Source organism: Octopus bimaculoides, chromosome 16 (assembly GCF_046866305.1).
Source record: "Octopus bimaculoides isolate indiv1 chromosome 16, ASM4686630v1, whole genome shotgun sequence".
NCBI classification, from domain to species: domain Eukaryota; kingdom Metazoa; phylum Mollusca; class Cephalopoda; order Octopoda; family Octopodidae; genus Octopus; species Octopus bimaculoides.
This window is the reverse complement of record NC_142943.1, coordinates 16,175,276-16,203,092: the sequence shown is the minus strand read 5'-3', so window position 1 is coordinate 16,203,092 and position 27,817 is coordinate 16,175,276. Positions and strand designations below refer to the sequence as shown.

Sequence of the window (27,817 nt, the reverse complement as noted above, 5' to 3'; positions counted from 1 at the left end):
TTATTATTTTCGCTAAAAAAAAAAAACAAGCTGAGCTGACAGAACAAAATGTCGGAAAGTGAAACTGTTGAAAACTTAGAGACGACTACATCACCTGTTGTACACGCAGTAGCTGATACAGGCACTACTCCACAGAGTCCTTCACATCAAGCTAAAGTTAAAGGTTAGCAACTGATTACTATTTATTCCCTTAAGATATACATATGGTCTTATGAATGTGTTGGAGCACGATGTCTTCAACGTTCAGTTATGCGATGTAACCAGTCTGTTACTCGGTATCGATTATTAGTTGATACTACTTTATGTCTAATGATTTTGAGATAAGTATGCCACACCGTTCTATATTGCAAGGAATTAAACTGTCTGATATATGTATTTAGATAAGGTGTTGTGAGAGAAATAAACTATGAGTGAAGGATTCCTTCAACACTGCTACGGGAAATTTTAATATGGACAAATATGTCTTATTGTATGTCTTGGAATATGTTGGACAATTCATATAGGTCCACTCGTACTATTTCACTGGAATTGTTATAACTCAGATGTCAGTCTTACTGAGTGCTTGTCTGTGTGTGTATGTCTATGTTTTTTGTTTTGTTTTATGCTTTTAATCTTTTTACTCGTACCGATTTCTGTACACCTTGTATACTTGTGTATATTTGTCTATCTTTCCGTTAGTTTTTTTTCTTCTATGTTTGTACGATATTGTGTCCCGTTGTCTATCTATTTATATGACTTATATTTATCTGCATTTATATACCTGTCTGTCTACCTAATTATCTGATTTTCTGTTTCTTTCCATTTACCCCCCCTCCCTCACACATTTATCTGTATTTTTCTATTGAATTAATCCATTCTATAGTCGATGTACTTTTGAAACCTGCTGGTGATGCTCCTATCATGAAGAAGAAGAGATGGGCTGTAGAACGGAGTATGAAAGTCGGCTCAATATGTGAATTTATAAAGAAATATATCAAGTGTGATCCCGCCGACTCTATGGTATGTAATTACTGATTCTGTGTCCTTCATGGTAATGAAAAATGTCCACCACGTAATTGATGTCACTAGGTTATTATGTTACATAGTTTGTAACAGTCAGCAGTCGATGCTCCCGGCCCACAACACTGCAAGCTAACTAGCCACTTCTCAATTTGCAATGCTATCCCTACACTGCAGTATCTAATTTTAACTGTTGACAGGTTTGTTTCACTGTGCAATTGAAAGGCTAAAACCCCAACATTTCAGTTGATTGTCTCAAGTACCTTAATCATCTATGTTTATTCTACCCAATGTTCTTGAGTTCAAAGCCTTTGTGTCAGCTATTTTATGTCTTCTTAAGAACACAACAAAAGTATGTTTAGTTGGTGAGGCAGTGTTCTCTAAGTCTACAGAGACTGCTTGTTTCAGCATGCATGTCAGCTGTAATGTAAATTGCAGGAACAATATCCCACAGGATCCTGCAGTTCATATACAAAATATCTAAAATTTGTAAAAGTATAAGTAAATTAATGTGCCCTTACATCTTTTGGATTTAGAGGACTTTTGAATTAGTGTAGGAAAAGGCCATTTTCCCATGATAAATAGGAGTCAATTCAGAGGTTTGCATGTTTTTAGATATTATTTTGTTGAGAATTCCTCCTGAAACATATCTTGTTGAGATGAGGTCTCACTCAAATTTTTATGTGATATGAATTAGTTTTATAGTGCAATACTGTGTCATAGAATTGGGTTCCAGTCATACCAGATTGTGTTATTGCTTCCAGGATGTGACTATTGCAATGGGTCTGATGGTAGCCAAATATTATATATTAGTAACTGTGTTATAAACTAACTGTAGGAGGGACAAATAGCTGTATGTGAAATCTTGTATCACCAATATTTGTTGATTAATGTTATTTCTTTTGGTTTGTTTTGACAGTTTCTGTATGTGAGGCAGTCATTTGCACCATCTTTAGACACACCTGTTGGCATATTATTTGATGTAAGTTACATAGTTTTCTTTCTTTCCTATTTCTACAATTTATCTTTCATATATCCAGCAAGGATAAATAGAGTTTATACTGGATATAGTTAGTCAGATTATGTAATTCATAGATTCCATTTATCCCAGGATTGATAAGATAATGAGCAATAATATAATGAGTCTGTGTGTGAATATGTGTGCACACATACATACACAAAATGAAAATTTTTACAAACAAGCAATTAGTATACAGAGTGTATGTGTTTGCATGATATATTGCATTCAGATCACGTTAAATTTCTTCCAGTAACTTGAAGTTTTTCAAATTTTTACCAGATTATTTTTTAACAAAATGTATTACTAATGTAATTTTGCTTGCTGATGATGAAAAGTGGATTCATTTTTCTCTAGAAATTAGGAAGTTACAAGCATTTAAAGTCATGTAATTTTAACTAATTGAAAGTGTCTATTATTATTGTTTATACTGATCTACATTGACATGGAAATGAGCACATGTGAAATATTTATGTTGTCTCTTGACCTACTAGAAATAGCAGCCCAATTTTCCTTAAACTACACCATAACATCTAAAAAAAACAAAAAGGATGAAACATTGTATCACAGCTTTGTTTATTTCTTTGCTCAAGGCAAGCTCAAGTGCTTTCCACTTCATCAATCATCATCAACATTTCATGTCTATTTTCCAAGCTGGCATGGATTGAACAGTTTGACTGGAACTAGCCAGCTGGAGAGCTGCCCAGGTTACAGTTGTCTGTTTTGGCATGGTTTCTACAGCTGGATGCACTTCTTAATGCCAACCATTTCACAGGGTGTACTGGGCGCTTTTACATGGCACCAGTACAGAAGCATTTACTTGGCACCAGTACAGATGCTTTTATGTGGCACCATCGTGGGCATGTTTTCATGGCACCAGCATTTGTAAGCCCTCAAAGCATAGGACATCTCGGCTAAAACAGAGAGACATAGAGGACATGCATGTGTGTATGGACAGCCACAGTTTTACTTAGCTTGACATGTTTTCTCAAGCACAACAAACCATCAGAAGTTTCAGTCCCTTGTCATCTCTATGAGCCTCAACATCTGAAGATCCTTTTTCACCACTTCATCCCACGTCTTCTTGGCTTTACCTCTTCCACAGATTTCCTCCATGATTACAAATCAGCACTTCTTTTTGCAACTGTCCTCATCCATACTCATCACGTGATCGTACCAGCACAATCTTCTCTCTTGCACTGTTGCCTCTTATACCCAATTTCTCTCTCATTTACACTCTGTCGTACATGCACACTGACATTACTCATCCAGTGGAGTATACTGGCTTCACTTTTTTCAAGCCTTTGCATGTCCTCTCTAGTTGTAGCCCATGTTTCACTGCCATGCAGCATAGCAATTATACAATCTGCCTTTCACCCTTATGGAGAGGCCTTTGTTACCAACAAAGATAGCAGATCTCTGATTTTGGCCCACCCTGTTCTTATTCTAGCAACTATGCTTTCATAACTTCCTCCTCTAATGCTAACTAGGTTGCTTAGATAACAGAAGCTATCTACTACTTCTAAGGATTCTCCCAGACACTTGAGGAAGTTTATTCTCTGTACATTCTAAGCTTTTATCGTACCTGCACATCTACCACGCACAAAAATTATTTTGTTAACCTTCCTGTGATACCGCTGCACCACTTGAGTCCATAGCTGGGTACATTGTATGGAATTTCTACCAACACCTTTCCTCCATATCAAGCAGGCTCATCTCCCTGAAGGGATCTGAAATTTGTCTGTTTTCCTGCTTACTAGGACTTTAGTCTTTGCTAAATTAACTCTAAGGCCCTTTGATTTCAGATCTCATTTCCATATCTGAAATTTCTTCTTCAGTTCTGGTAGTGATTCAGCTATAAGAACAAGGTCATCAGCATAGAGGAGCTCCCAAGGGCAACCAGTCTTAAATTCCTCTGTTATGGCCTGGAGGACTATGATAAACAAGAGGGGGCTGAGAATCAATCCTTGGTGAAATCCTTCTTGTTCACTAAATTCATTGCTATACTCATTGCCAACCTTCACCTTACTGACAGCATCCTTGTACATGGCTTGTACAGCTCTCACCAACTACTCGTCTATCCCTAGCTTCTGCACTGACTACCAAATAAGGGAGCGCAGGACTCTATCAAAAGGCTTTCTTCAGGTCTGCAAAAGCCAAGTGCAGAGGTGTATACTTGGCTAAATATTTCTCCTGCAGTTGCCTTATCAAGAAGATAGCATCAGTAGTGCATTTCCTTGGCACGAAACCAAATTGCATCTCATCCAGGTTAACTCTCTTCTTAATTATTTAAGTTATAACCCTCTCTGTAACTTTCATGACCTGGTCCAGCAATTTGGTATCTTTGTAATTATTTCTGTGTAAGGCATCAATTTCACCTTTTGTGGCAGTTGACTATAATACTGCTATATCAGTTGTTGGGTGTGACTCCCTCATAGACAACCTGATTAACTATACTGGTGACTAGGTTAAATCCCACTTTGCCAGATATTTTAAACATCTTGGTGGTGATTTCTGATGGGTCAGGTGTTTTCCCTGTCTTCATATCCTTAATTGCTTTATCTGTTTGGTCCACATTAGGCAAACTCTCTTTTGATTCTTACTTGATTATTGTCTGCCTTGTTGTTGGTGATGTAGTAGTTTTGTCATTAGCCTACCACACCCTTTATTTCTTCTTCTAATAACATATGACACTTGACAGTTGCAACGTCAGAGGGCACCTTTCTGATGCAAGTACGACACTAATGTATAAAACAATAAATATTATGTAACCTTTTACATGGGACTTTTGCATGCAGTGTTGGTAATAACATAGTAGTACCAAAACAATTGTAACTGGTCATTAAAGATGTACTAAACTCTTTTTTTGTTTTCTTACTTGGATTATATATATGTGTGTGTATACATACATAATTTTACACACACACTCACATATATTTAAGAATTGGGATTCAAAAATCAAACTGAGCTCATAGTAAGCTCCCCATCTGGTGCATGACTATCAAGAAAAGACATAGTTATGGCTAGGATATAGCCTCAATGGTGAAGAGTATACTCTTTTCTCTTTACTCTTTTACTTGTTTCAGTCATTTGACTGTGGACATGCTGGAGCACCGCCTTTAGTCGAGCAAATCAACCCCCCAGGACTTATTCTTTGTAAGCCTAGTACTTATTCTATCAGTCTCTTTTGCTGAACCACTAAGCTACGGGGACATAAACACACCAGCATCGGTTGTCAAGCGATGTTGGGGGGACAAACACATATATATATATACATATACATATATCCGACGGGCTTCTTTCAGTTTCCGTCTACCAAATCCACTCACAAGGCTTTGGTCGGCCCAAGGCTTTAGCAGAAGACACTTGCCCAAGGTGCCACGCTGTGGGACTGAACCCGCAACCATGTGGTTGGTAAGCAAGCTACTTACCACACAGCCACTCCTGCGCCTGTGTGTAAAAATTGACCAGATAAGAGAAGTGAAGTGAAAGAATTGATGCTTATTCTATCAGTTGACAGCTGTTTTGTAATCTCTGTTTGGTATATAAGCGACACTACATCATCCATCACACATATATAAATAAATATACTTATGAATTTATGCACCCATAAATATAATTGTGTTGTAACATAATGAACAGACTACACTTCAGAACATTTCATAGCAGGTTAAAACATCAGACCCTACTGTGGATAGTAAATGAATTCGGTTATTGTAGAAGACTCTTGCCCAAGGTGCCATGCATTGGTACTGAACCTGAAACGACCTGGTTGGAAAACAAGCTTCTTAATCATGCAGCCATGCCTGCATATATTTTTCTTGTATCTGGGGCACTGCCTTGAACGAATTGACCCCAGCACTTATCTGTTTTAAGTCTAGTACTTATTCTATTGGTCTATATTGCCAAACCTCTAAGTTACAGGGACTTTTTTGTCTGCATGTTGTGTATTGAGATTGATTGTTATTTAAACTCTCTTATGCCCTTTAAGTTTTTGTTTTTCACATTTTTCAATTTTTTCATTGTCAAATTTCCAGTTTTTCAATCTCGGAACTTTGTTAAATCTCTGTAACCTTGTCATACATGTATTTATGCACAACTGTCTTTTGCATATATATATATATATATGAATTCTAATTGGTATATTTTGTAATTTTTTTTCCAGTGTTATGGCAGTGATGGTAAATTGGTGCTGCATTATTGCAAAACTGCTGCATGGGGATAAATTTGCAATGAAATGATAATCGATTAAATAACTATTCAACATTTGAATATTCCGAAAATAGATTCTCGCATCCTAATAAGAAATTATGAAATATCACACTTTTTTTTGTAAAAATTATTGTAAATATATTTACACTATAATCACTGATGATTTCTCATTATTTAACTTATTGAAAAATATATTTTGTTTATTTTATTTATTGTGTGTTTACATTTTAATTCAGATTTGTTTTAAAAAATACACTCTCCTCAGCCTATTGATGTGCTTCTGTTTATGGTGATATGATCTACATATATTTGTGATGCTTAGTGATATGAGATTTCTCAACAGTTTCCATTGTATCAAGTTTCATGTACTTCTATGGTAACTCAAGTCATCTGTCTGCTTAGCATCTATCATTCATTTATATTTCATCTTGGAACCAACAATATCCTGTGCTCACACCTTTGAACAGCAGTTGTTTTCCCAATTGAGCTGCTGCACTAACATATAGGTATTGAGACAAACCATGCCAGTGACGACAAATTTTTAACAACCACTATATTTCATTGCCATACAAACATTCCATTTCTATGGCTAATGTTTTCTTGTACTTAAGAAGACCTATTCTCCACAGCAAAATTGATAAGGTTGCTCCTCCTGACAAAGAGGTTTGGCCTGCAAGAGCCCTGTGCCAGTGCCACATAAAACCATTCATGCCAGTGCCATGTTAAAAGTACCCAGCACACACTGTAAAATGGTTGGCATTAGGAAGGGCATCAAGCCATAGAAACCATGCCAAACCAGACTGGAGTCTGGTGAAGCCTTCCAGCTTGCCAGCCCTGGTCAGACCGTCCAACCCATGCCAGCATGGGAAACAAATGTTAAAGGAAGAGGAGGATGTAGTAATAGCAGTAGCAGCAGCTGATAAGAAATACAACTATTATAGTATATTTGAACTGTTAAACCAAGCCATTCATACTTCAGTGTTTCATGTGTAAACAATTCACAATTTCTAATTTGTTCAAATATCAAAACTGAAAATAATTTACTTTATGCAGATAGAAAAACAGACATAAAAACCAGAAGATATCAATTATTTGTATCAACATTCAACCACATTAATATTGAGAAAAAAATCACTATAAGACAGTGTATCAGAGAAAATCATGATGTTGTAGGAGAGGAATGTTTGTATGGATGATGGTTCACTTGCACTTAATGATTTTGCAGACAAAGAAGTGAAAAAGTATTGCTATGAATGGCTGCTAAATGTAGAGATTGCATGAGAGAAGGAAAGTTTGCCTAATAGACTCAACAGAGGGACCAGCTATTCAAACTGACAGTAGCTTGGTAGATAAAGCAATTAAGGATATGATGAAATGCATTTCAGTTTTGTGCTATCTTCCAAGTAAGGCAGCTGCAAGAGAAGCATTTAACCAAAAATAAATCTCTGCACTCGGCTTTTGTTGACATGGAGAAAGCTTTTGACAGGGTCTGTTGCTTACTCATTTTATGGTCAGTGCAGAAGCTAGAGATAGATGAGTGATTGGTGAGGGCCAAACATGCCATATACAGGGATGCTGAATGTAAGATGAAAGTAATAAGTATAGCAGTGAATTTAATGTACATTGTAGGAGTTCACCAAAGTTCAGTTCTCAGCCTCCTCTTCTTTATCATCGTCCTCCAGGCCATAATAGACTGGTTGCTCTTGGGAGCTCCTGTGTGCTGATGACCTTGTTCTTGTAGCTAACGCTCTACTAGAATTATAGAAGAAATTTCAGGTCTGGAACCAAAAAGGGCCTTAGAGCGATTTAGCAAAAACCAAAGCAGATAAATTACTAATCCCTTCAGAGAGATGCCCCTGCTCACTATGTAGAAAAAGTGTAGGCAGAAATTCTATAAGGTGTACCCAATGCAAGCTATGGACACATGAGAGGTGCAATAGTATCATAGGAAGGTTAATAGAGAAAGTGATCTTTGTGTGTGGCAGGTGTACAGGCACAATAAGCACTAAGAATGTACAGGAAATAGATTTTCTCAAATGACTGGCAGTAATCCTTAGAAAAAATAGACAGCTTCTGTTACCTGGGTGACTAAGTTAGCAGTGGGGGAGGATGATCTGAGAGAGTAGTTGCTAAAATAAGAACAGGCTGAGCAAAGTTCAGGGAGCTATTACCTTTGTTGGTAACAAAGGGCCTCACTCTTGGAGTAATAGGTAGATTGTATGATGCCTGTGTACAAACAGCTATGCTACATGGCAGTGAGACAAAGGTATGACTGGAGAGGATATGTGAAAGCTTGAAAGAAATGAAGCCAGCATGCTCCACTGATTCTACAATGTCAGTGTGCATGTATGACAAAAATGTTTTTAAGAGAAAAATTAAGTATAAGAGGCATCAGATGTATGCAAGAAAGAAAATTACACCAGTGTGGGCATGAGATATGTATAGTTGAGGACAGTTGCATAAAGAAGTGCCAATCTCTGATTGTGTAGGGAACCAATGAAAGAGGTAGAACCAGGAAGACCTGGGACAAAATAGTGAGAAATGATCTTCAGATGTTAAGCCTCACAGAGGAGATGACAAGAGATCAAGACATCTAGTGATTTGCTGTGCTTGAGAAGGCACGTCAAGCTGAGTAAAATCATGGCCTTACCTACAGGCATCTCTTTTACAACCATCCTTACATATATATATATCACAGCCCCCACTCCTAGCTACTCCAATTTCTCTCACGATCACTTGCTATAGTCACTGCTTCCCCATCTCTAAGCATCTCCCCACACACTCTTGTGAAACATCCCCCTCTATACCACCTGTACTCCATCCCCCACTACCTTGTGAGTAGGTTCAGATGCATTTCAAACACTATTTCTCTTTCCTTCTTTTCTTACTGCCAGTGGCTTGTGCGGGTGGCACATAAAAGACACCATTTCGAGCGTGGCCATTGCCAGTATCGCCTGACTAGCCTTCGTGCAGGTGACACGTAAAAGCACCTACTACACTCTCTGAGTGGTTGGTGTTAGGAAGGGCATCCAGCTGTAGAAACTCTGCCAAATTTAGATTGGAGCCTGGTGTTGCCATCCGGTTTCACCAGTCCTCAGTCAAATCGGCCAACCCATGCTAGCATGGAAAGCGGACGTTAAACGATGATGATGTAGCCAAATATCTTTCCTATAGTAAGACACCTATCTCTATCCCTTTTAACCTCTCAACCAGCACAAAGCCACCTCCTTCAGAACCACTCCATCTCAGCTGAGGAGATCTTTATCTTGCAAGTTACTTGGCAACCCAGCTGGTACCACATATAAAGCACCCAGTACACTGTAAAGTGGTTGACATTAAGATGATGTGGTGAATGAGTACACTGTACATTGATGGTTTAAGAAGTTCCGGTCTGGTGACTTTACTCTTGAAAATCAGCCCCATGGTAGACCTGAGACCAGGGTGGATAATGATGAGCTGAAAACTATGTGTGAGTTGGCAGCAAGGTCTGATGTTTCGATTTCAACTGCATTGGACCATTTGAAATAAATCAGCAAGGTAAAGAAGCTGGACAAGTGGATACTGCACAAACTGAACAAGTATCAAATGACACATTGTCTTGAAACTTGCTGTTTTTTGCTGTCACTGCATAAAAGTGAACCATTTTTTCAACATGTTGCGTGTGATGAAAAATGGATTCTTTTCAACAATAGCAAGTGTTCTGTATGGTGGTTGGATAGAGACACAGTGCCAAAACACAATCCAAAAAAGAGTATTCACCAAAAAAAGCTAATGGTGTCTGTTTGGTGGTCCAGTACTGGTGTCATCCATTACATCTTCATGAGACCTGGTAAATCAACTACAGCGGATGTATACATCAACCAACTGGATGAAATGATGAGTGAACTTGCAATTAAATAACCAAGATTGGTCAATAGAGACAGGCTAGTTCTCTTGCAAGACAATGCTCGACCACATGTTGCACAAAGAATGCTACTCAAGTTACAGGAACTGAACTTAGAAGCACTTTGTCATCCATCATATTCACCAGACCTTGCACCAACTGACTATCACGTTTTCCAGGCATTAGACAACTTTTAGCAAGTAAAAATGTTCAAATCTGAAGAAGATGCAAAAGCAGCCTTTTGTGATTTCATTACCTCTTGCTCTCCAGAATTCTTTGTTGCCAGCATAAATAAGCTACTGATAAAATGGCAAAATTGTATTGATAATTTAGATACTTCGATTAACTGCATTGCTTTTTGTTGAGATAAAGAAAAATAAACTTTCAGTTCAACATTGGACATTTCATTCTTAATGAGCTGATATTTTTGATAATGTAGTTTTGGTACAGTATGTCTAGAAAAATGAAAGTTGGGATTGTCATTACTGGACCACCCAGGTTTGTTCAGTAAGAGCTGACTTCAAGCTTAACATCTACCTTCAAACATATGAGGTACTACATTAGTATATTGTCCATGATATAGTGAGCTAAGGTAAAGGATAACAAGCATAATGAAAAGGTTCACATCTTTATTGAACTAACAACTTGCACAAATACTTTGCATTGATTAATTTTTAACAACAGCAGTATCAATCTCAATAATATTTCATCTAGTTTTATATCATCTTAAGTACTTTTTGATGATTCAGTAAGGAAAGGGGAAAGCCAGCGAAGAATTGCACCTTCTTCTCCAACACTTATCATATATGTTTGATCAGGACTTATCTTCACTCTCTTGATACTACCTCCATGGCCAACACCAATATGTGTAACAATACCTTCTTCATACAGCCACACCTGAAATTCAATAATGAAAACAATGATAATAAATGGTTCCTAATGAAAGAAAATGTGAATATAGTTGATTATATTGACTCTTGTAGTTATACATATGTACAACCCATTCTAAGAACAACCATGTCTCTCAGAAGATAAAAATGAAGTCATTCACTTTGCTTTTACAGAAGAGCTAGTGATCCAATCCTTGATGATTGAAGGGGGAAGTAATGAAAGACCTTTCTAAAGTTCTTTCATTGGATTATTTTCTAAAAGTCCGTGGACTACATGTTCGAGTTAGTTTGTGTTAGTAGTCTGTCTTGGAGAGATTTTGAACAGGAGTTCATTGAAACTTCTCTTGTAAGAATTTTTGCTTTCAATGACCTGTCATAAAAAAATTGTGAATCTTTCAAACTTCAGTGAAGTTGAGGAGGTGGATTGGGATTGTTCATGTTACTGTATGTTTTAGTTGTTGTTCTTGTATTTGTTTTTATTTTGCACTTTCTTTTGTAGTAGTACTTGTGAGTGTATATGGGTGATTTCATGACAAGATTTCTACCTCTCCATCTCGTCCTTTTGCATTTCTTTTCACTTGGAATGGCCTTTTTTTTAGTTATTTTTCTTCTTCATCATGATAGTTCTTCTGCAATGGTTCTATCCTGCCCTTGTTGCATGATGAAGTTTCTGAATCTGACATGTTTGCATTGGGAGGAAGATGTAGATATGTAAGTGTGTGAGTTTTTCTCTATTGATAGATTGTAGATGATTGAGGATCTCCCTTGCCTTAGTTATGATGGTAGTAGTGGAATTGCATTTCCCTGGGCTTTGTATCTGCATTTGTCCCCCCACCATCTATTATTACTGCTGCTGCTCCTGTTGTTAGTACTGTTGCTGCCACTGTAGTTGTTGGTAGTAGTGCTTCTGTTGTTGCTATTGATGTTCTAATCAATGCTGTTGTTGATGTTACAGCTGGGCTCCTCTTTGTTTTTTTGTGGGATAAGGACCTTCAAGTTGTTGGTACTACAACATATGTAGCATCTAGACCTTCTGCATATTTTATAAAGTTCAGAATTTTATTTAGGTTTTCCAGTTTAATCTGGATTAGGACTTCAAACCCAATTCCAAACCAGTTTTCCTGGCAATGCATTTTAATATCTAAAAATGAATACCCTCTTTCTAGGACAACACGTACCACTACCTATCATATGTCCAGTTCTGAACAGCACATCCAACATTCATACCTTTGCCACTTGCTTGCCTATATATGTTGAAATAAGGACAACTATCCTCACTTCTACACAAGACGCTAGGATGCCTCTGAATATGTGCTTCTGAGAAGAATCTTACTCTGATTGTTATAGCAATTGACTCCAGCAATGAAGTCAGTATCATAACATATTCCTCTCCAGTATTTCTTTTATTGGTTGTTAATTGACCCACAATGGTATATGATGATTTTCCTAGCCACTCTTACAATAAGCTCTGTTAAATTAGCATGCTTCTCCTCCATATAAATTTATTCGATTGGTAGATGCAGTGGCCACATGGAATGTGTTAGTGATGATTGTAGTGGAAGAAGTACTATTTGTATTATTGATGCTGTTGCAGTTTGTCTTCTTTGGGACCATCAGGCTTAGGAAATTTTCATTATATTCCTTTGTAATTTCAGTGTTCTTGCTGTTGTTATTGTTGCTGCTATTGGCACAGTTCTTAATTATTGTCACTGTTGTTACTGTTCTTGTTTTATCTGATGTTGATGTTGTTTTCCTGTTGTGTTTTTTTTTTTTCCTAATCATAGGTGCAGGCATGGCTGTGTGGTAAGAAGCTTGCTTCCCAACAACATGGATCCAGGGTCAGTCCCTCTGCATGACACTTTGGGCAAGTGTCTTGTACTATTGTCACAGGCCAACCAAAGCCTTGTACATGAATTTGGAAACTGAAAGAAACCCATTGTGTACATATATGTGTGTCTTTGTATCTGCATTTGTCCCACCCCCCCACCATCGCTTGACAACCAGTGTTGGTGTGTTTACACCCCTAGCAAAAGAAATTAATAAAGTAGGTACCAGGCTTAAAAAAGTAAGTACTAGGAGCAATTTGTTCGACTAAATAATTCTTCAAGGCAGTGCTCCAGCATGACCACAGTCTAATGACAGAAACAAGTAAAAGATAAAAGATGGCAACAACATTGGTATCACTTTCAAACGTACCAAAATTCAAATTGTTCTCCCTCTCTTAGTTTGTCTGCTACATCCTCTCACTCTCTCAATCTTGTGCTTTTCTCGTTCAAATCGTGAATTTCAAGGAGAAAATTAGTTTTGGTTGTTTGGAGAAAATTCAAAATGCTTGACACTTTGATTGGGATAATTTCATTGGACTAAAAGATGAGCAGAAGAAAACAATGTATCTGCAATCACAGCACCCATAATGTCAATGAATGATGCTAACAAACTTTGGAACCTCTATGTGGTCACCCTATGTGCTAGCAATAGCAATGAAGTCATCTTCAAATTTCACCATACCATCTTGAAACTAAGGATGCACTGGATAATGTGTTTTTAAACAGAATGCCTGAGAAAGGGACAGGATGTTCATGGTTGAAATGTCATTGATTATTGGTTTCCAGAATAGGGGCTTACCTGGGGCTAAACAATGACGACAACAATTATGGATAATAAATAGACCTATAGACAATCAATAAATTGCAGAACTATTAAAAAGTACCATACTTATATCTCGTTCAAGTAATTAGTGCCATGAAAAGCAATAACTGTTAAATAATTCTTACAATTGTGTAAATGCACATAACTATCTAATCTGATTTAATATGGTAAATTGTTTAAACTAAGTAAAAGAAGTTACAGAGTGAATAAAAGCTTAGAAAGTCTTTGAATAAACCAGAAAATGCTGAAGAGAGAGAATTAGAAAACAAAAGGTGTCTCAAACGAACCTTAATAAGATGATCACCTCCACCAGTTATAAAATATTTGCCATCTTTGGAAATATCCATTGCATTAACTGATCCTGATTTAGCAGCTTCTAACTCACGGATCTGGGTGCCATCGGTTACCTCCCAGTAAGCAACATTACGGTCAGTTCCACTGGTAATGATCTGACAATTGTCTGGATAAATGCATGCACACTGGAACAGAGTATTGGCAAAAATGACTGCATCACGCTGGTAATTTCTAGAAAGAAAGAATAATTTGAAAATGTTAACAAAGAAGTGGGAACAACAAGAAAAGAAGTTGTTGGAACAATAATCTAACACAGTGTTCCTCAAACATCTTTGATTCCTATTTTATTCGGAGGGACTCTCCTAGCTATTCATGTTTAAAAAAATCATATTGAAGTTTTATAATTAAATATTAGGAATTATATAAAAAGAACTGTTAAAATATTTTGTGTATTGTAGAAGTATAACCAATTTATTACAGATAAATTTTAACAGCAAAATCTTATATGAACTTGGGTTGAAAACCACTGATCTAACATCTTAAAATGAGTTTGGAATTTTTACTCAAGCCAGATTATTACACTTGGATATATAAGATTGTTCTGAGGTTTTTTTCTTTTTCTACTGCATTATACCATTGAAGGTAACTGATCTGTTGGTCCTGTCAATATAAGGCTCTCTTGGAAAGAATACACAGGTGTGATTTCCTTTTAAATGCTCCAAGTTTATGGAAACTCAGTTAATTTGTAGCTAAATGGAATGATCTAGAAAGAATTGTCTTGGCCATGGATGCAGTACAGTATCAATATTCATTTAGCTTGATACAGCATGGATTTCATCGGATGTGACTTCCAGTTTTATATGAAACTGGAAGTCAGGCAAAACCAGGTATTAAATTGTCAAACCATATTTGTTGAATCTCTTGCCTATTTTTCTTTTGCTTTGATACTTAATTCATCTCACCCTCCTGAGCCAACAAATTATCTCTCCATCCACTACCGTACATGTATGAAACATGATCATGTATGGAAAAATGGAGACCACCTCCCCTTGTGGGATGAAGTCAAAATAATAGACAGAGAACACCACTGGAAAATACGAAAACTAGAAGAAGCAGCACATATGCTAGGACACAACAACCGCCTAAGCAGACCGAGTGCAGATATGAATAGCATATGGGAACCGGTATTAGGGAAGGATTTATAAGCCCTGAAATTCACTCCATAATTGCCCACGGGCATATGGTGTAGTGGTTAAGAGCACGGGCTACTAACCCCAAGATTCTGAGTTCGATTCCAGGCAGTGACCTGAATAATAATAAGAAGAAGAATAATAACATCAAAAAAATACCTTAGGAATGAGAACCCAAGTTCGAAATTTCCCCAAGACACCTGATGAAGGCTGGGTATATCAGCCGAAACATGTTAACAACAAACAAGATGAGGACAAATATGTACATAATTCCTCATCTCTTAAATATAGAACTGTACATTACTTATGTTCCAGAGATGGTTTTAGGCTCTTAAAATGTTTAACATAATGAGTAATGGGACACTTGAGAGCAGTAAACAACCTATCCTGGGTTATGTATGATTCCTGTGGACAAGGGAAATAACACTTTGTGAAGTAACTTTCAGAAATTGATTGTCTCCCTTACATTCAAATTGATTAATTGTCTTTCATGTTTAATATGTAAAACTTATTCCGTTACTAGGTGACAATTTTTCCATTGAACAACAGTGTCAGCTCAGTTCATTCTATGTATTCCTTAAATTTTGCTGCACAAGGACATCGTGTTAGCTGTCGCATCCTCTGAGATTGCTGCAACTTTGCTGCCTTGTGGCAAGACAGCACACTCAACATTTAAGCTTCCTCTGAATTTGACAACAACTGACACACCTACTTGCAACATCAGCAAGAGCTCAGACAAGGCACAAGTGTTAAGAAGGTGCCAGCACATTGTGTGGGATGAATGCACCATGGCACACAAAGGAGCTTTTGAAGCACTTGATAAAACTTTGAAAGACATCAGAGATTGTCAGAATCCAAATGGAAGTGTTACACTCCTGTTGTCTGGAGATTTCAGGTAGACTCTTCCAATTATTCCCAAAGGAATCTGGGAAGATGAAGTCCGAGCATGTCTTGTGTCCTCTTCATTGTGGCACCTGGTCGCAACATTGAATCTCAACACCATCATGAAAGCTGAACTGTACAGAGACCAACTGTCAGCAAAATTTGCTAAGGACATTTTGACACTTGTTGATGGCAAGATGCCTCTTGATTCAGGTGAAGAAATGCCACTCAGCCCACTTTGCATCATTGTTAATACTGCTGAGGTTCTTAAAACCCCAGTCTGAAGGAAAATTATCACAATCTCAATTGGCTGAGTGAAAGAGCGATACTAGTTCCAAAAAACAGTACTGTAAGTAAAATTTTTACTTACTCAAGGTTCCATATGATACATGTACCATCAGTACTGACTGACACACACTGTATGCCATTGGGGAAAAGTTTTATTTGGGTGACACATCCTTTATGCTCCTTCATTGATTCAATAAGTGAAGTTTTAAAGATGTCTTTTGTGTATGTATTTCCTATTTCAATTCGCCACACCCTCACTTGGCCTTCTCCACCACCACTGATGATGCGATTAGAATCCGCACTGAATGCTATGGAAGTGACACCTCGGTTATGAGCATTCTCAATTTGGTACATCAGCTTACCCGTCTCTGGATAATGTGCACGTATCCTACCATCATTCCAGGCTGTCAATAACACAAATTAAAAATATTAATAAGATAAGTAAAACTGAATGTATCAAATAAAGCTGTATAGAACAGCTATACAATATGTATGAATAGGACAACTATATTATATATATATGTAGAACAGCTATATTATAAGAAAACCCTTTAGATAATTTAGAATACAATATTTTATTATTGCTTTATATAATATTTACTTTGACTAAATAAAAGGTTAATGTGTGTAGCAAATGAACACATTCTCTATCCTAGTCCTTCTGTTCCTATATTGTTATATTTATAGTTTGTCATGAAATATAATATAGAATATCACATCAAGTTCTTATGGTACAGCTTATTTATTATAAATGTTCATTTGCCGTGATAAAATATAGGTTTGGTTTATATATATATATATATATGAAGACCGGGAAAGAGATAAAGCAATTAAGAATTAAGAGAATTAAGAGTATGAAGACCGGGAAAGCCCCCGGCCCATCAGGAATCACTGCAGAGATGCTCAAAATATCTGGCAGTGTTGGCTATAGCCTAGTCACCCGTATTACGAACCAGGTGATACACGAAGGAGTCATACCCAATGACTGGTGTAGCAGCATCATAGTCAACTGCTACAAAGGTAAAGGTGACGCTTTAGATACAAATAATTACAGAGGCATCAAGCTGTTTGATCAGGTTATGAAAGTTACAGAGAGGGTCATAGCCCAACTAATTAGGGAGCGAATCAATTTAGATGAGATGCAGTTTGGGTTCGTGCCAGGTAAAAGCACTACTGATGCCTTATTTCTAGTGAGACAGTTGCAGGAGAAATACCTAGCTAAGGATAAACCTCTGTACCTGGCTTTCGTTGACATGGAGAAAGCCTTTGACAGGGTCCCCCGATCCCTTATCTGGTGGTCAATGAGGAAACTTGGGATAGAAGAATGGTTAGTGAGAGCTGTGCGAGCCATGTACAGAGATGCTGCCAGTAAGGTGAGGGTTGGAAATGAGTACAGCAATGAATTCCGGGTAGAGGTAGGGGTCCACCAAGGTTCCGTCCTCAGCCCCCTATTATTTACCATAGTCCTCCAGGCAATCACAGAGGAGTTCAAGACAGGTTGCCCCTGGGAGCTCCTCTATGCTGATGACCTTGCCCTAATTGCGGAGTCACTATCAGAACTAGAGGAGAAGTTTCAGGTGTGGAAGCAAGGTCTAGAATTGAAGGGCCTTAGAGTCAACCTAGCTAAAACCAAAATCCTAATAAGTAGGAAGGTAGATAAAACACAAACCCCTTCAGGTAGATGGCCCTGCTCAGTATGTAGAAAAGGAGTAGGTAGTAACTCTATAAGATGTACCCGGTGCAAGCTATGGACACATAAGAGGTGCAGCAACATCAAAGGCAGGTTAACTAGCAAGTTAGTTTTTGTTTGTGGCAGATGTTCAGGTGCAATAAAGACTGCAAACAAACAGGAAACAACTTCTATCTCATTCCAGGGTGAAAAACTAGAGGTAGTCGATAGCTTCCGCTATCTGGGCGACCAAGTTAGTAGTGGGGGTGGGTGCGCTGAAAGTGTAGCTGCTAGAATAAGAATAGCCTGGGCAAAGTTTAGAGAGCTCTTACCCCTGCTGGCGACAAAGGGACTCTCACTCAGAGTAAAAGGCAGACTGTATGACGCATGCGTACGAACAACCATGCTACATGGCAGTGAAACATGGGCTGTAACTGCTGAGGACATATGTAAGCTCGCAAGGAATGAAGCCAGTATGCTCCGTTGGATGTGTAATGTCAATGTGAATACCCGTCAGAGTGTAAGTATCTTGAGAGAAAAGCTGAACATTAGAAGCATCAGTTGTGGCGTGCAAGAGAGACGATTGCGCTGGTATGGACATGTGGTGAGAATGGAGGAGGATAGCTGCGTGAAAAAGTGCCACACCCTAACAGTTGAGGGAACCCGTGGAAGAGGTAGGCCCAGGAAGACCTGGGCTGAGGTGGTGAGGCAAGACCTTCGTACATTGGGCCTCACCGAGGCGATGACTACTGACCGAGACCTTTGGAAATGTGCTGTGCGTGAGAAGACCCGGCAAGCCAAGTAAGATCGTTGCCAGTGCCCCTGGACTGGTTCTTGTGCGGGTGGCACATGAGATGCACCATTTTGAGCGTGGCCGTTGCCAGTACCGCCTGACTGGCTCCTGTAGGATTTTCGAGCGAGATCGTTGCCAGTGCCCCTGGACTGGCTTGTGCGGGTGGCACATAAAAGACACCATTTCGAGCGTGGCCGTTTTCGTGCGGGTGACACGTAAAAGCACCCACTACACTCTCTGAGTGGTTGGCGTTAGGAAGGGCATCCAGCTGTAGAAACTCTGCCAAATCAGACTGGAGCCTGGTGTTGCCATCCGGTTTCACCAGTCCTCAGTCAAATCGTCCAACCCATGCTAGCATGGAAAGCGGACGTTAAACGATGATGATGATGATGATGATATATATAATGAATTATAGTGTTGCCATTAATATCCAAATGAGGTTCTCAGATGGCTAACTTTATATGGTACCAGGTAGCCTGATACCATATCTCTGTGCTGCTAATCAAGATCCTGACTCTTAAAATGCCCAATTTACAGATGCTGTGGAGATGTGCATTTCATTACTGTATTCAATGGTGGCACTCTTTCAGTGACATTAACTTGCAACAAAGAGTCTGCCCTTCCAAACACCAACCTCTATACAGTGTGGACTGGATGCACCTGCACTGGAGGGGATAACCAAGTAACTTGCAAGACAGACATCCTTTGAGAGGGATCACATTTGAGACTGCCTTGTGCCAGGTGATGAGAGGTTAGAGTGTGACAGAGAGATTAAAACAGGTGGCTTGCTGTAGAGGTGCTACATGGTTACCCAGCTAGAGGAAGAGAGCAAGAGAGAGAGAGAGAGGGTGGAGGAAGTGGAAGAGAGCGAGAGGGTGAGAGTGCAAGAGAGAGCAGGAGGAAGATGGAAGTGAAGTGCCAGGGCATACCCTCAAGGTAGGGGAATCAGAATATAAATGGGATGGTAGAGCATTGCCTAGGGAGCAGGGACTTCATATGAATGTAAGAGTGAGTGTGGGGAATGTAGTGACTGGTGAAACATGGGTATATAGAAGAAGTGGGGGACAACAGGATAGCAATGATGCAGTGAGAACAGGATTGGGGAACAAGAGATAATCATAAGTATAATGCACGGAAAAGAGGAAATGTGAGGAAGAGAAAAGGAGATGTAGTTTGGTTTGTTGTGGGGAGGTGTATATATTTTAACAAGCTAACTATCTAATCATGACCCCAACACCTATCCTGGTACTGTCTATGTATTGCTGGTGGGGTGATGAATCACTGCTATTTTTTGTGGTCAAGCATTCATCATTGTTAAGACCAAACAAGGACAAAATTATGTGATCTAGTGGTCTCATTGCTGGAAGTAGCAGGGCTTTATCTCCCCACTAGCAATATAAACAAGAGTCTATATCACTACTGATTTTCATTCTTTATTCTCACTGCTATCTCAAAAGTAGTATAACCAAGCATTTATTTCTTGAGTTTTTCTCTCAGCTCACTATCTAAACATGAGATGATAGAGTAGCTTGTGAGGTGGCTGTTCATAATGGTAATTAGAATGTTAAGAAGAAGCTTCATTAACAGCATGCTGTATTGCTGCTAGAGATAATGACAGTAATGATATTTGGAGAGAGCAACAGCTAATGATTACCAATTGCAAAATAATAAACACAGCAAAGAAGCAGCTGTTTAAAGTGATTGTTTAATTTTTATGAAAAAGTAGTTAACATAATTCTCAAAAAATTTAGTCATTTTCCATACCACTAATTATGATAGAACCATCACGTGAAATATCCAGTGCATTACATGTCATATTGGAAACTGTGATCCGTAACATTTCTTTCTCTGAAGAAGCATGCCAGACTCGGATTTCTTCTTTTCCACAAGTTAAAAAAAGATCTGCTGTCTCACTGTTAGATATAAGAGCAAAAGTGACCCAGTGAAGTAACATATTTATTTTTCCAAACAATACAAGTATTATTATTGTAAAGAGAAGAAATTGAGCAAAAGGAATTGGAGAGTAGAGCCAAGAACTACAGAGGCTGCAATACAAAAGCTTTCCTTCTATAAAAATGATAAAGTAGAAGAAAGGTTATTAAAGCAGAAATGTAATAAAATAGAAAATCCAGCACTTAAAAAACAATTAACCAAAATTGGCAGTTGTTCTGCTTATGAAAGTGAATTATCATTGGAGTAATTCATTTACAGATTTCTATCTCTAGGATCAGCTTTATATTGTAGCTATAAGTTAGCAGCAGAACATATAACAAAAGTATAGTGACAAGTGCAATGAGGTGATGATGGTGGTGCCAATGGTATCTGTAGAAAAAGTCATGACACAATATTATTACTTGAGCTGTCAGTTGCAGTCAAATTCTTAGCTACCACAGAATCACCTGAAACATTATTAATAGCTGGAATAATATATATTAAGTTTAATTAGTTAAACATTTCATCAAGATCAGCTTGAGCAGCATTAATCAGCTGAGAGGAAAACAGACTAGCATCCTATCTCTGGTAGGTCACTTGACATATACCCTTCACCTAATATTCAGTTACGCTCAGTGAAATAATTAGGGTTGTGCCACTTAAGCACAACAAAGATCCTATAATGGAATGCATGATCCAAAACTTGATGTCTTATATCTTTATATATGCTGTCTTTTATATGTTTTAATTTTACTATATATAGCATCCATAAATACTGTCAGCAGCTGGGATCTTGGAAGACTTATGTGAAGGTTAGCTTGAAATTAAGTATGGTTTCAGCAAGAAATTAAATATCGTTTTCTATTATATTAGGTTGGTGCATAATTATTGCAGCTTTTTACAATAAATTTTATTCAACAAAAACAATAACAGCATTTAACAAAAATATTTTTAAAAGATTATTCCAACCAACTGCCAAGCAAATGGGAATATGCTCCAGTGAATAGATGATGAATATGCTCTGGAATAATCATTTAAAGATGTTTTTATTAAATGTTATTGATTTTGTTGAATAAAATTTATTGAAAAAAAGCCGCAATAATTATGCACCAACCTAATAGTTTCCTCTAATGCTACAACATTATGATTATAGTGCTACAAACACAGCAACTCATCAAACCTACAAAATCAAGGCTGCCTGCTTAATATTTAAGAGTTACTTGAGAGAAACTGGAGTGTATAGCATCACTTGTTGCATATAGATTAATTTTAGTATCATCTGTGAAGTGAAATCAATGACCCTCAAGTATATTACTAGTCACTAGCTTCTGCTTAATATTTTTTCATAATCTGCCAATTCCTTCCATTAAAGTTCAATTTCTTAAATATTTAGAACATAGTTTCAAACCCTATCAATGACAAAAGTAATTTGTTTTTGTGCAGCACACTATGATTTCCAGTTAAGTGTTACTAAATCAAATTCTTGACAGAATTTCAACTGGTTTTTGAGAGTACCACCCAAGTAGATTCTAGCATGGAAAAAAAAATTAATTAATTAATACTTACTGTGGAAATATAATATCATTAATTGAGGAAGAATGTCCAGTATTGAGTAAAATGCAAGAAAATTCAGCAAAATTAAACCTGTAAATGTTAGAACAAGACGTTCCAACAAAAAACTGAAATAAAAAGAAAATCAGTAGGAGACATGGTTCTACTCATTATTTCATTTCTAAGATCCTTCTATTATCTCTAGCATACACTCTTCTAATATACTGAGGGTGTTGATTAATGAAAGTTTAGCATTTATAGACTTTGTTCCTCAACTACAAAAAGAGAAAAACAGAATTTTAAAATTTTATGGCTATTTGTTGTAAAGTGATCTATATTTTTCTTAGTAACTCATATCTCTTTGATTTGGATGTGTTTATGAATGTTAATTTGTTGTATCTAACTAAAGTTGTATTGTAACTATAGTCATTTTCTTTAATTTCTGAAACCCTTGTTCATTTGCCTCAGTGTATTCAATTCTAGAAAACTATGCTAATTATTGCTGCTGTAGCTGCCTTGCTCTGGGAATCACAGCAGTGGTGGCAGCAGAGGCAGCTACACTAGTAACTCATCAAGCAACAGAGGCAGCTACTGGAGCAATACCAACAGCAGCAAAAGCACTAGCAATACGGCCAGCAGTGGCCAGCTACACCAACAGCGACTTCAACACTAGAATCACAGCCAGAAATAGCAGCAACACCAGGAATAGCACCTGCATCAGGCCCAGCAGTGACAGCAGCAGAGTTAACAACAGCAACAACAGTGGCTATAACACCATCTGCACAGGAGCACAGGTACAGAAGTATGTCAGGTCCATAGGTGGCCCCATTAAGCAGTGTCTGAGTAACCACAGGTTCTCCTTTTAGAATACCAGAGAGGCATAATATCACATCCCTTGCCAAATATGTATGGTATTTAAGAGGAATGTATGCCATGCTTAATTAAATGGAGGCTCTTTAAACACCTGGGGCCATATCACTATGGGAGCAAATAATATAAGCTTTGCTTGTCTGAGAGGACAACTATCCTGAAAAACTCACTAGATCTGGGGATCTCTTTAAACTCCACAAAAGAAGTTTTTAGTCAATGCCCCCATCAAAGGCATTTCCTGTCGCAAGCTTGGAATTCCCCATCTGCCAAATAGGAACATGCCACCAGCTTTGAAAATCATTACAGACATGGCTGTAACCGATGTAAGGCAGATAACCCCACCTTGCCTGAAAGCTTATTTTTAGCATTCATTTCAAATATCTTTTGTTTACAAAACTGACCATAAAACTTTCTTCCTTCCAGTTGTAGAGATGTTATGTGCCTCCAGCCATTTGAGTCTGACAAGTCACCTATACAGCTCAATGCTTTATAGGTGCAAAACCAATGGTCATGTTCTGACCAACCGTAACAAACAAATACATATTTTATTTGAGCATTAACATATGCATAACAGACATACCACCACAAACTCATACTGGATTTCCTAACTACATAGATAAATATGCATGACACATTTATGACATCACAAAATTCACAGAAACATATGCACATGAACTTGTAAAATATATGGGGAGAAGTACCAACATTTCCAAGTGGTTTGCATGAATAATTGCAGAGATCTCTTCCACATGAAACCAATGGTTGTTTTGTTAATCCACAAATAAAGAATATTTATCCACCAATAAGGTGTTGAGTACTCATTCTCACTGACTGATACTGGCATATATAAATAGGGTGCATAAGATATTTGAGAACAGATTTATGTTTATAAAAAGCAGCTATATAATAACAGATAATGGTTTTACTTATCAAAAAATGATACAAGGATAAAAATAAACCTTCTTTTCTATAATTTTATTCACTAGAGCCACCTTCAGCTTCAATAACTGCTTCTATATGAGATCTAAATCATCTACATGTTTGAATCAAGTGGTCCTGGTTCATTTTGGACATTACTCTGACTATGGCAGCTTTCAAAGAATCTTTGGTGCTATGGGTGCGTTCATTGACCTCTCTCTTAACAACACTCTACATGTAATAGTCCAATAGATTGAAAACTGGGGAATTAGGAGGCCAAATGATCATGAAAATTTTCAGCCATCTGTTCCTGTGTTACTAGAGCCATGTGTGATAGTGCAGAGTCTTACTGAAACATACATGACCTTCCATTGCATACACCATCTATCCAGGGCTTAACAATTATTTCCAGGACCTCAATGTAGGCAGCAGAGTTAACTCTAAAGCCTTGTGGAAAGAAGTAAGGAGGTATCACATGTCCTTCATTGCTGACAACCCCTAAAACCATGACAGCTGCAGGAAATTTTGTATGCATAACACTCAGGACTTCCGAAGAGTCCGAACATAACCATCTGTTATTTCTTCTGTTAACTTTTTGATTTTGGTCAAAGATTTTCTCATTTGAGAAAAACCTAATCAAATCTTCTTCTGCTGGATTTTTCAGTTTGTTTAAGATTCTTTTAGATCTGATGTAGTGATTTTCTTTAGTTTTTTCTGACAAATTGATCTTTTCTCATCATATAAGACTTATATCTGATGTCTTCATGGACAACATTTCTGACTGTTCCTTCTCACACATGGAGATCTTTTGCAGTTGACCTCATGGACTTTCTGGGATTGTAATCAATGGTCTGTTGAAACTGCTGGATAAATTTAGGTGTTCTGATGATTTCAGAGCATTTCATGCTTTGATACTGGTGGTACATTTCCATCTTCAATCTCTAGCTCCTTACAAACTTTGTAGATGAAAGATTTGGCAACTTTTAAAAATCAAGATATTTCTAAATCGCTATGCTCAGCCTTTATAACCACAACAACATGCCTCTTAAGTCACTAATAGATTTCAATTTTTAATAACTTCCTTAACATTAAAAATAAATGTATGAAACTTTGATACAATATAAAGAACATAATGGAAATTGATATGTATAAGTCATATTGTGCAACACCACTACATCACATATGAAAAATGACATCACTTACATGGCAGCCATTTTCAGCTTAGTATGTCTGTGCTCTTTCCAAAACTTGTACTGTAACACCCTCAAGAGTTTCAGACCTCACTTCTCCTATTTCTTTATTGATATTCTCCTTCAGTTGCACCAGGGTCTCCAGTTTCTTGATGTAAACCCTCTCAGGTAACCCAACAAGAAAAAATACGGGCTAGTCAAGTCTGGGCAACATGAAGGCCATTCAAAGTAGACCTCACACATGGTTCCAAAAAGATGGGCAACTGCTTATATTGCAAAAGAAACAATGCAGTTGCTACAGCAATGCTTTGGAGAGAAAATAATCTCCTGCTGAGGCAATATCAACTGACCTTCACATTCCACAGATTTCACTAGCCCAGATTTTTTCTTGTGGGGATACCTGAAAGAGAAGGTTTATGCAACTCGAGGAGAGCATGAACAGAGAAGTGGGGTCTGAAACTCTTCAGGGTGTTATGGTGCAAGTTTTGAAAATAGCACAGTCATACGAAGTGGAAAATAAAGGTGATTTAAGCGATGTTATTTTTCATTTGAAATGTACTGGTGCTGCAAAATTTAGCATGGGTTGGACGATTTGACTGAGGACTGGCTACACCAGGCTCCAATCTAATTTGGCAGAGTTTCTACAGCTGGATGCCCTTCCTAACACCAACCACTCTGAGAGTGTAGTGGGTGCTTTTACGTGCCACCGGCATCAAGGCCACTCAGGCGGTACTGGCAACGGCCACACTCAAAATGCTGTATTTTACGTGCCACCTGCACAGGAGCCAGTCCAGTAGCACTGGCAACGTCCTCGCTCGAATGTCTTTTCACATGCCACCGGCACAAGTGCCAGTAATGCGACACTGGTAATGATCACACTCAAAAGGTGCTATTTACGTGCCACTAGCACGAAGCCAGACATCCGCTCTGGCAACAATCATGCTCGGACAATGCTCTTAGCGCTCCACTGGTACAGGTGCCATCACAATTTCGCTTTCACTTACCCCAACAGGTCTTCGCAAACGGTGTTTAGTGTCCAATGACGGAAAGGTACTCATGAGTGGGCTGGCTACTCCCCTGGCAAAGGCCTCGGATTATGGTCTCACTTCGCTTGCCGGGTCTTCTCACGCACAGCATATTTCCAAACGTCTCAGTCACAAGTCATTGCCTCGGTGAGGCCTAATGTTTGAAGGTCGTGCTTCACCACCTCATCCCATGTCTCCATGGGTCTATCTCTTCCACAGGTTTCCTCAACCACTAGGGTGTGGCACTTTTTCACACAGCTATCCTCATCCATTCTCGCCACATGACCATATCAGCGCAATCGTCTCTCTTGCACACCACAACTGATGCTTCTTAGGTTCAACTTTTCTCTCAAGGTACTTACATTCTGTTGAGTATGCACACTGACATTACACATCCATCAGAGCATACTGGCTTCATTCCTTGTGAGCTTACGTATGTCCTCAGCAGTAACGGCCCATGTTTCACTGCCATGTAGCATGGCTGTTCATACACATGTGTCATACTGTCTGCCTTTTACTCTGAGTGAGAGGCCCTTTGTCACCAGCAGAGGTAAGAGCTCTCTGAACTTTGCCCAGGCTATTCTTATTCTAACAGCTACACTTTCAACGCACACTCCCCCATAACTAACTTGGTCACCTAGTTAGCGGAAGCTATCAACTACGTCTGGTTTTTCTCCCTGGAATGTGGCAGAAGTTGTTTTCTGCACATTTTCAGTGTTTATTGCTCCTGAACATCTGCTACATACAAAAATTAACTTCCCAGTTAGCCTTCCTTTGATATTGCTGCACCTCTTATGTATTCATAGCTTACACTGGGTACATCTTATATACGCATTTTCTACAGATCGAGCAAGGCCATCTACCTGAAGGGGTTTGTGTTTTGTCTACCTTCCTACTTATTAGGACTTTGATTTTAGCTAGGTTGACTCTAAGGCCCTTCGATTTTAGTCCTTGCTTCCACACCTGAAACTTCTCTAGTTTTGATTGTGACTCAGCAATTAGCGCAAGGTCATCAGCATAGAGGAGCTCCCAGGGGCATCCCGTCTTGAATTCCTGTGTTATTGCCTGGAGGACTATAATAAATAGGAGGCTGAGGACTGAACCTTGGTGGACCCTACATCTACCCGGAATTCTTCACTGTACTCGTTGCCAACCTTCACCTTACTGACAGCGTCTCTGTACATGGCTCACACAGCTCTCACTAACTATTCATCTATCCCTAGTTTCCTCATTGACCACCAGATAAGGGATCGGGGAACCCTGTCAAAAGCTTTCTCCATGTCAACGAAAGCCAAGTACAGAGGTTTATCTTTGGCTAGGTATTTCTCCTGCAGCTGTCTTACCAGAAATTTAGCATCAGTGGTGCTTTTCCCTGGAACAAACCCAAACTACATCTCATCTAAGCTGACTCTCTCCCTAATTAGTTCGGCTATGACCCTCTCCGTGACTTTCATTACCTGATCCAACAACTTGATACCTCTGTAATTATTTGTATCTAAAGCGTCACCTTTACCTTTGTAGCAGTTGACTTTGGTGCTGCTACACCAGTCATTGGGTATGACTC

At 38.4% G+C, this 27,817-nt stretch overlaps 2 protein-coding genes across 2 annotated transcripts in view; one reads left to right on the top strand and one right to left on the bottom strand.

Moving 5' to 3' along the window:
• Nucleotides 1-2: 2 nt before the first annotated feature.
• LOC106871637 (ubiquitin-like protein ATG12) lies at nt 3-6,389 on the top strand. Its single transcript, XM_014918210.3, has 4 exons — nt 3-163; nt 863-999; nt 1,919-1,981; nt 6,183-6,389. The coding sequence occupies exons 1-4, from the start codon at nt 49-51 to the stop codon at nt 6,240-6,242; spliced, it is 375 nt and encodes a 124-aa protein (XP_014773696.1). The 5' UTR covers nt 3-48; the 3' UTR covers nt 6,243-6,389.
• A 4,335-nt stretch (nt 6,390-10,724) lies between these two features.
• LOC106871634 (cilia- and flagella-associated protein 52) overlaps nt 10,725-27,817 on the bottom strand; it is a 159,344-nt gene continuing 142,251 nt past the window's right edge. Inside the window, exons 8-12 of the mRNA XM_014918209.3 lie at nt 22,266-22,378; nt 20,532-20,680; nt 16,388-16,709; nt 13,939-14,176; nt 10,725-11,009 (exon numbers count right to left, since the gene is read on the bottom strand). Of these exons, the coding sequence (XP_014773695.2) occupies nt 10,839-11,009; nt 13,939-14,176; nt 16,388-16,709; nt 20,532-20,680; nt 22,266-22,378 (993 nt within the window). The 3' untranslated portion in view covers nt 10,725-10,838. The remainder of the gene's footprint in view (nt 11,010-13,938; nt 14,177-16,387; nt 16,710-20,531; nt 20,681-22,265; nt 22,379-27,817) is intronic.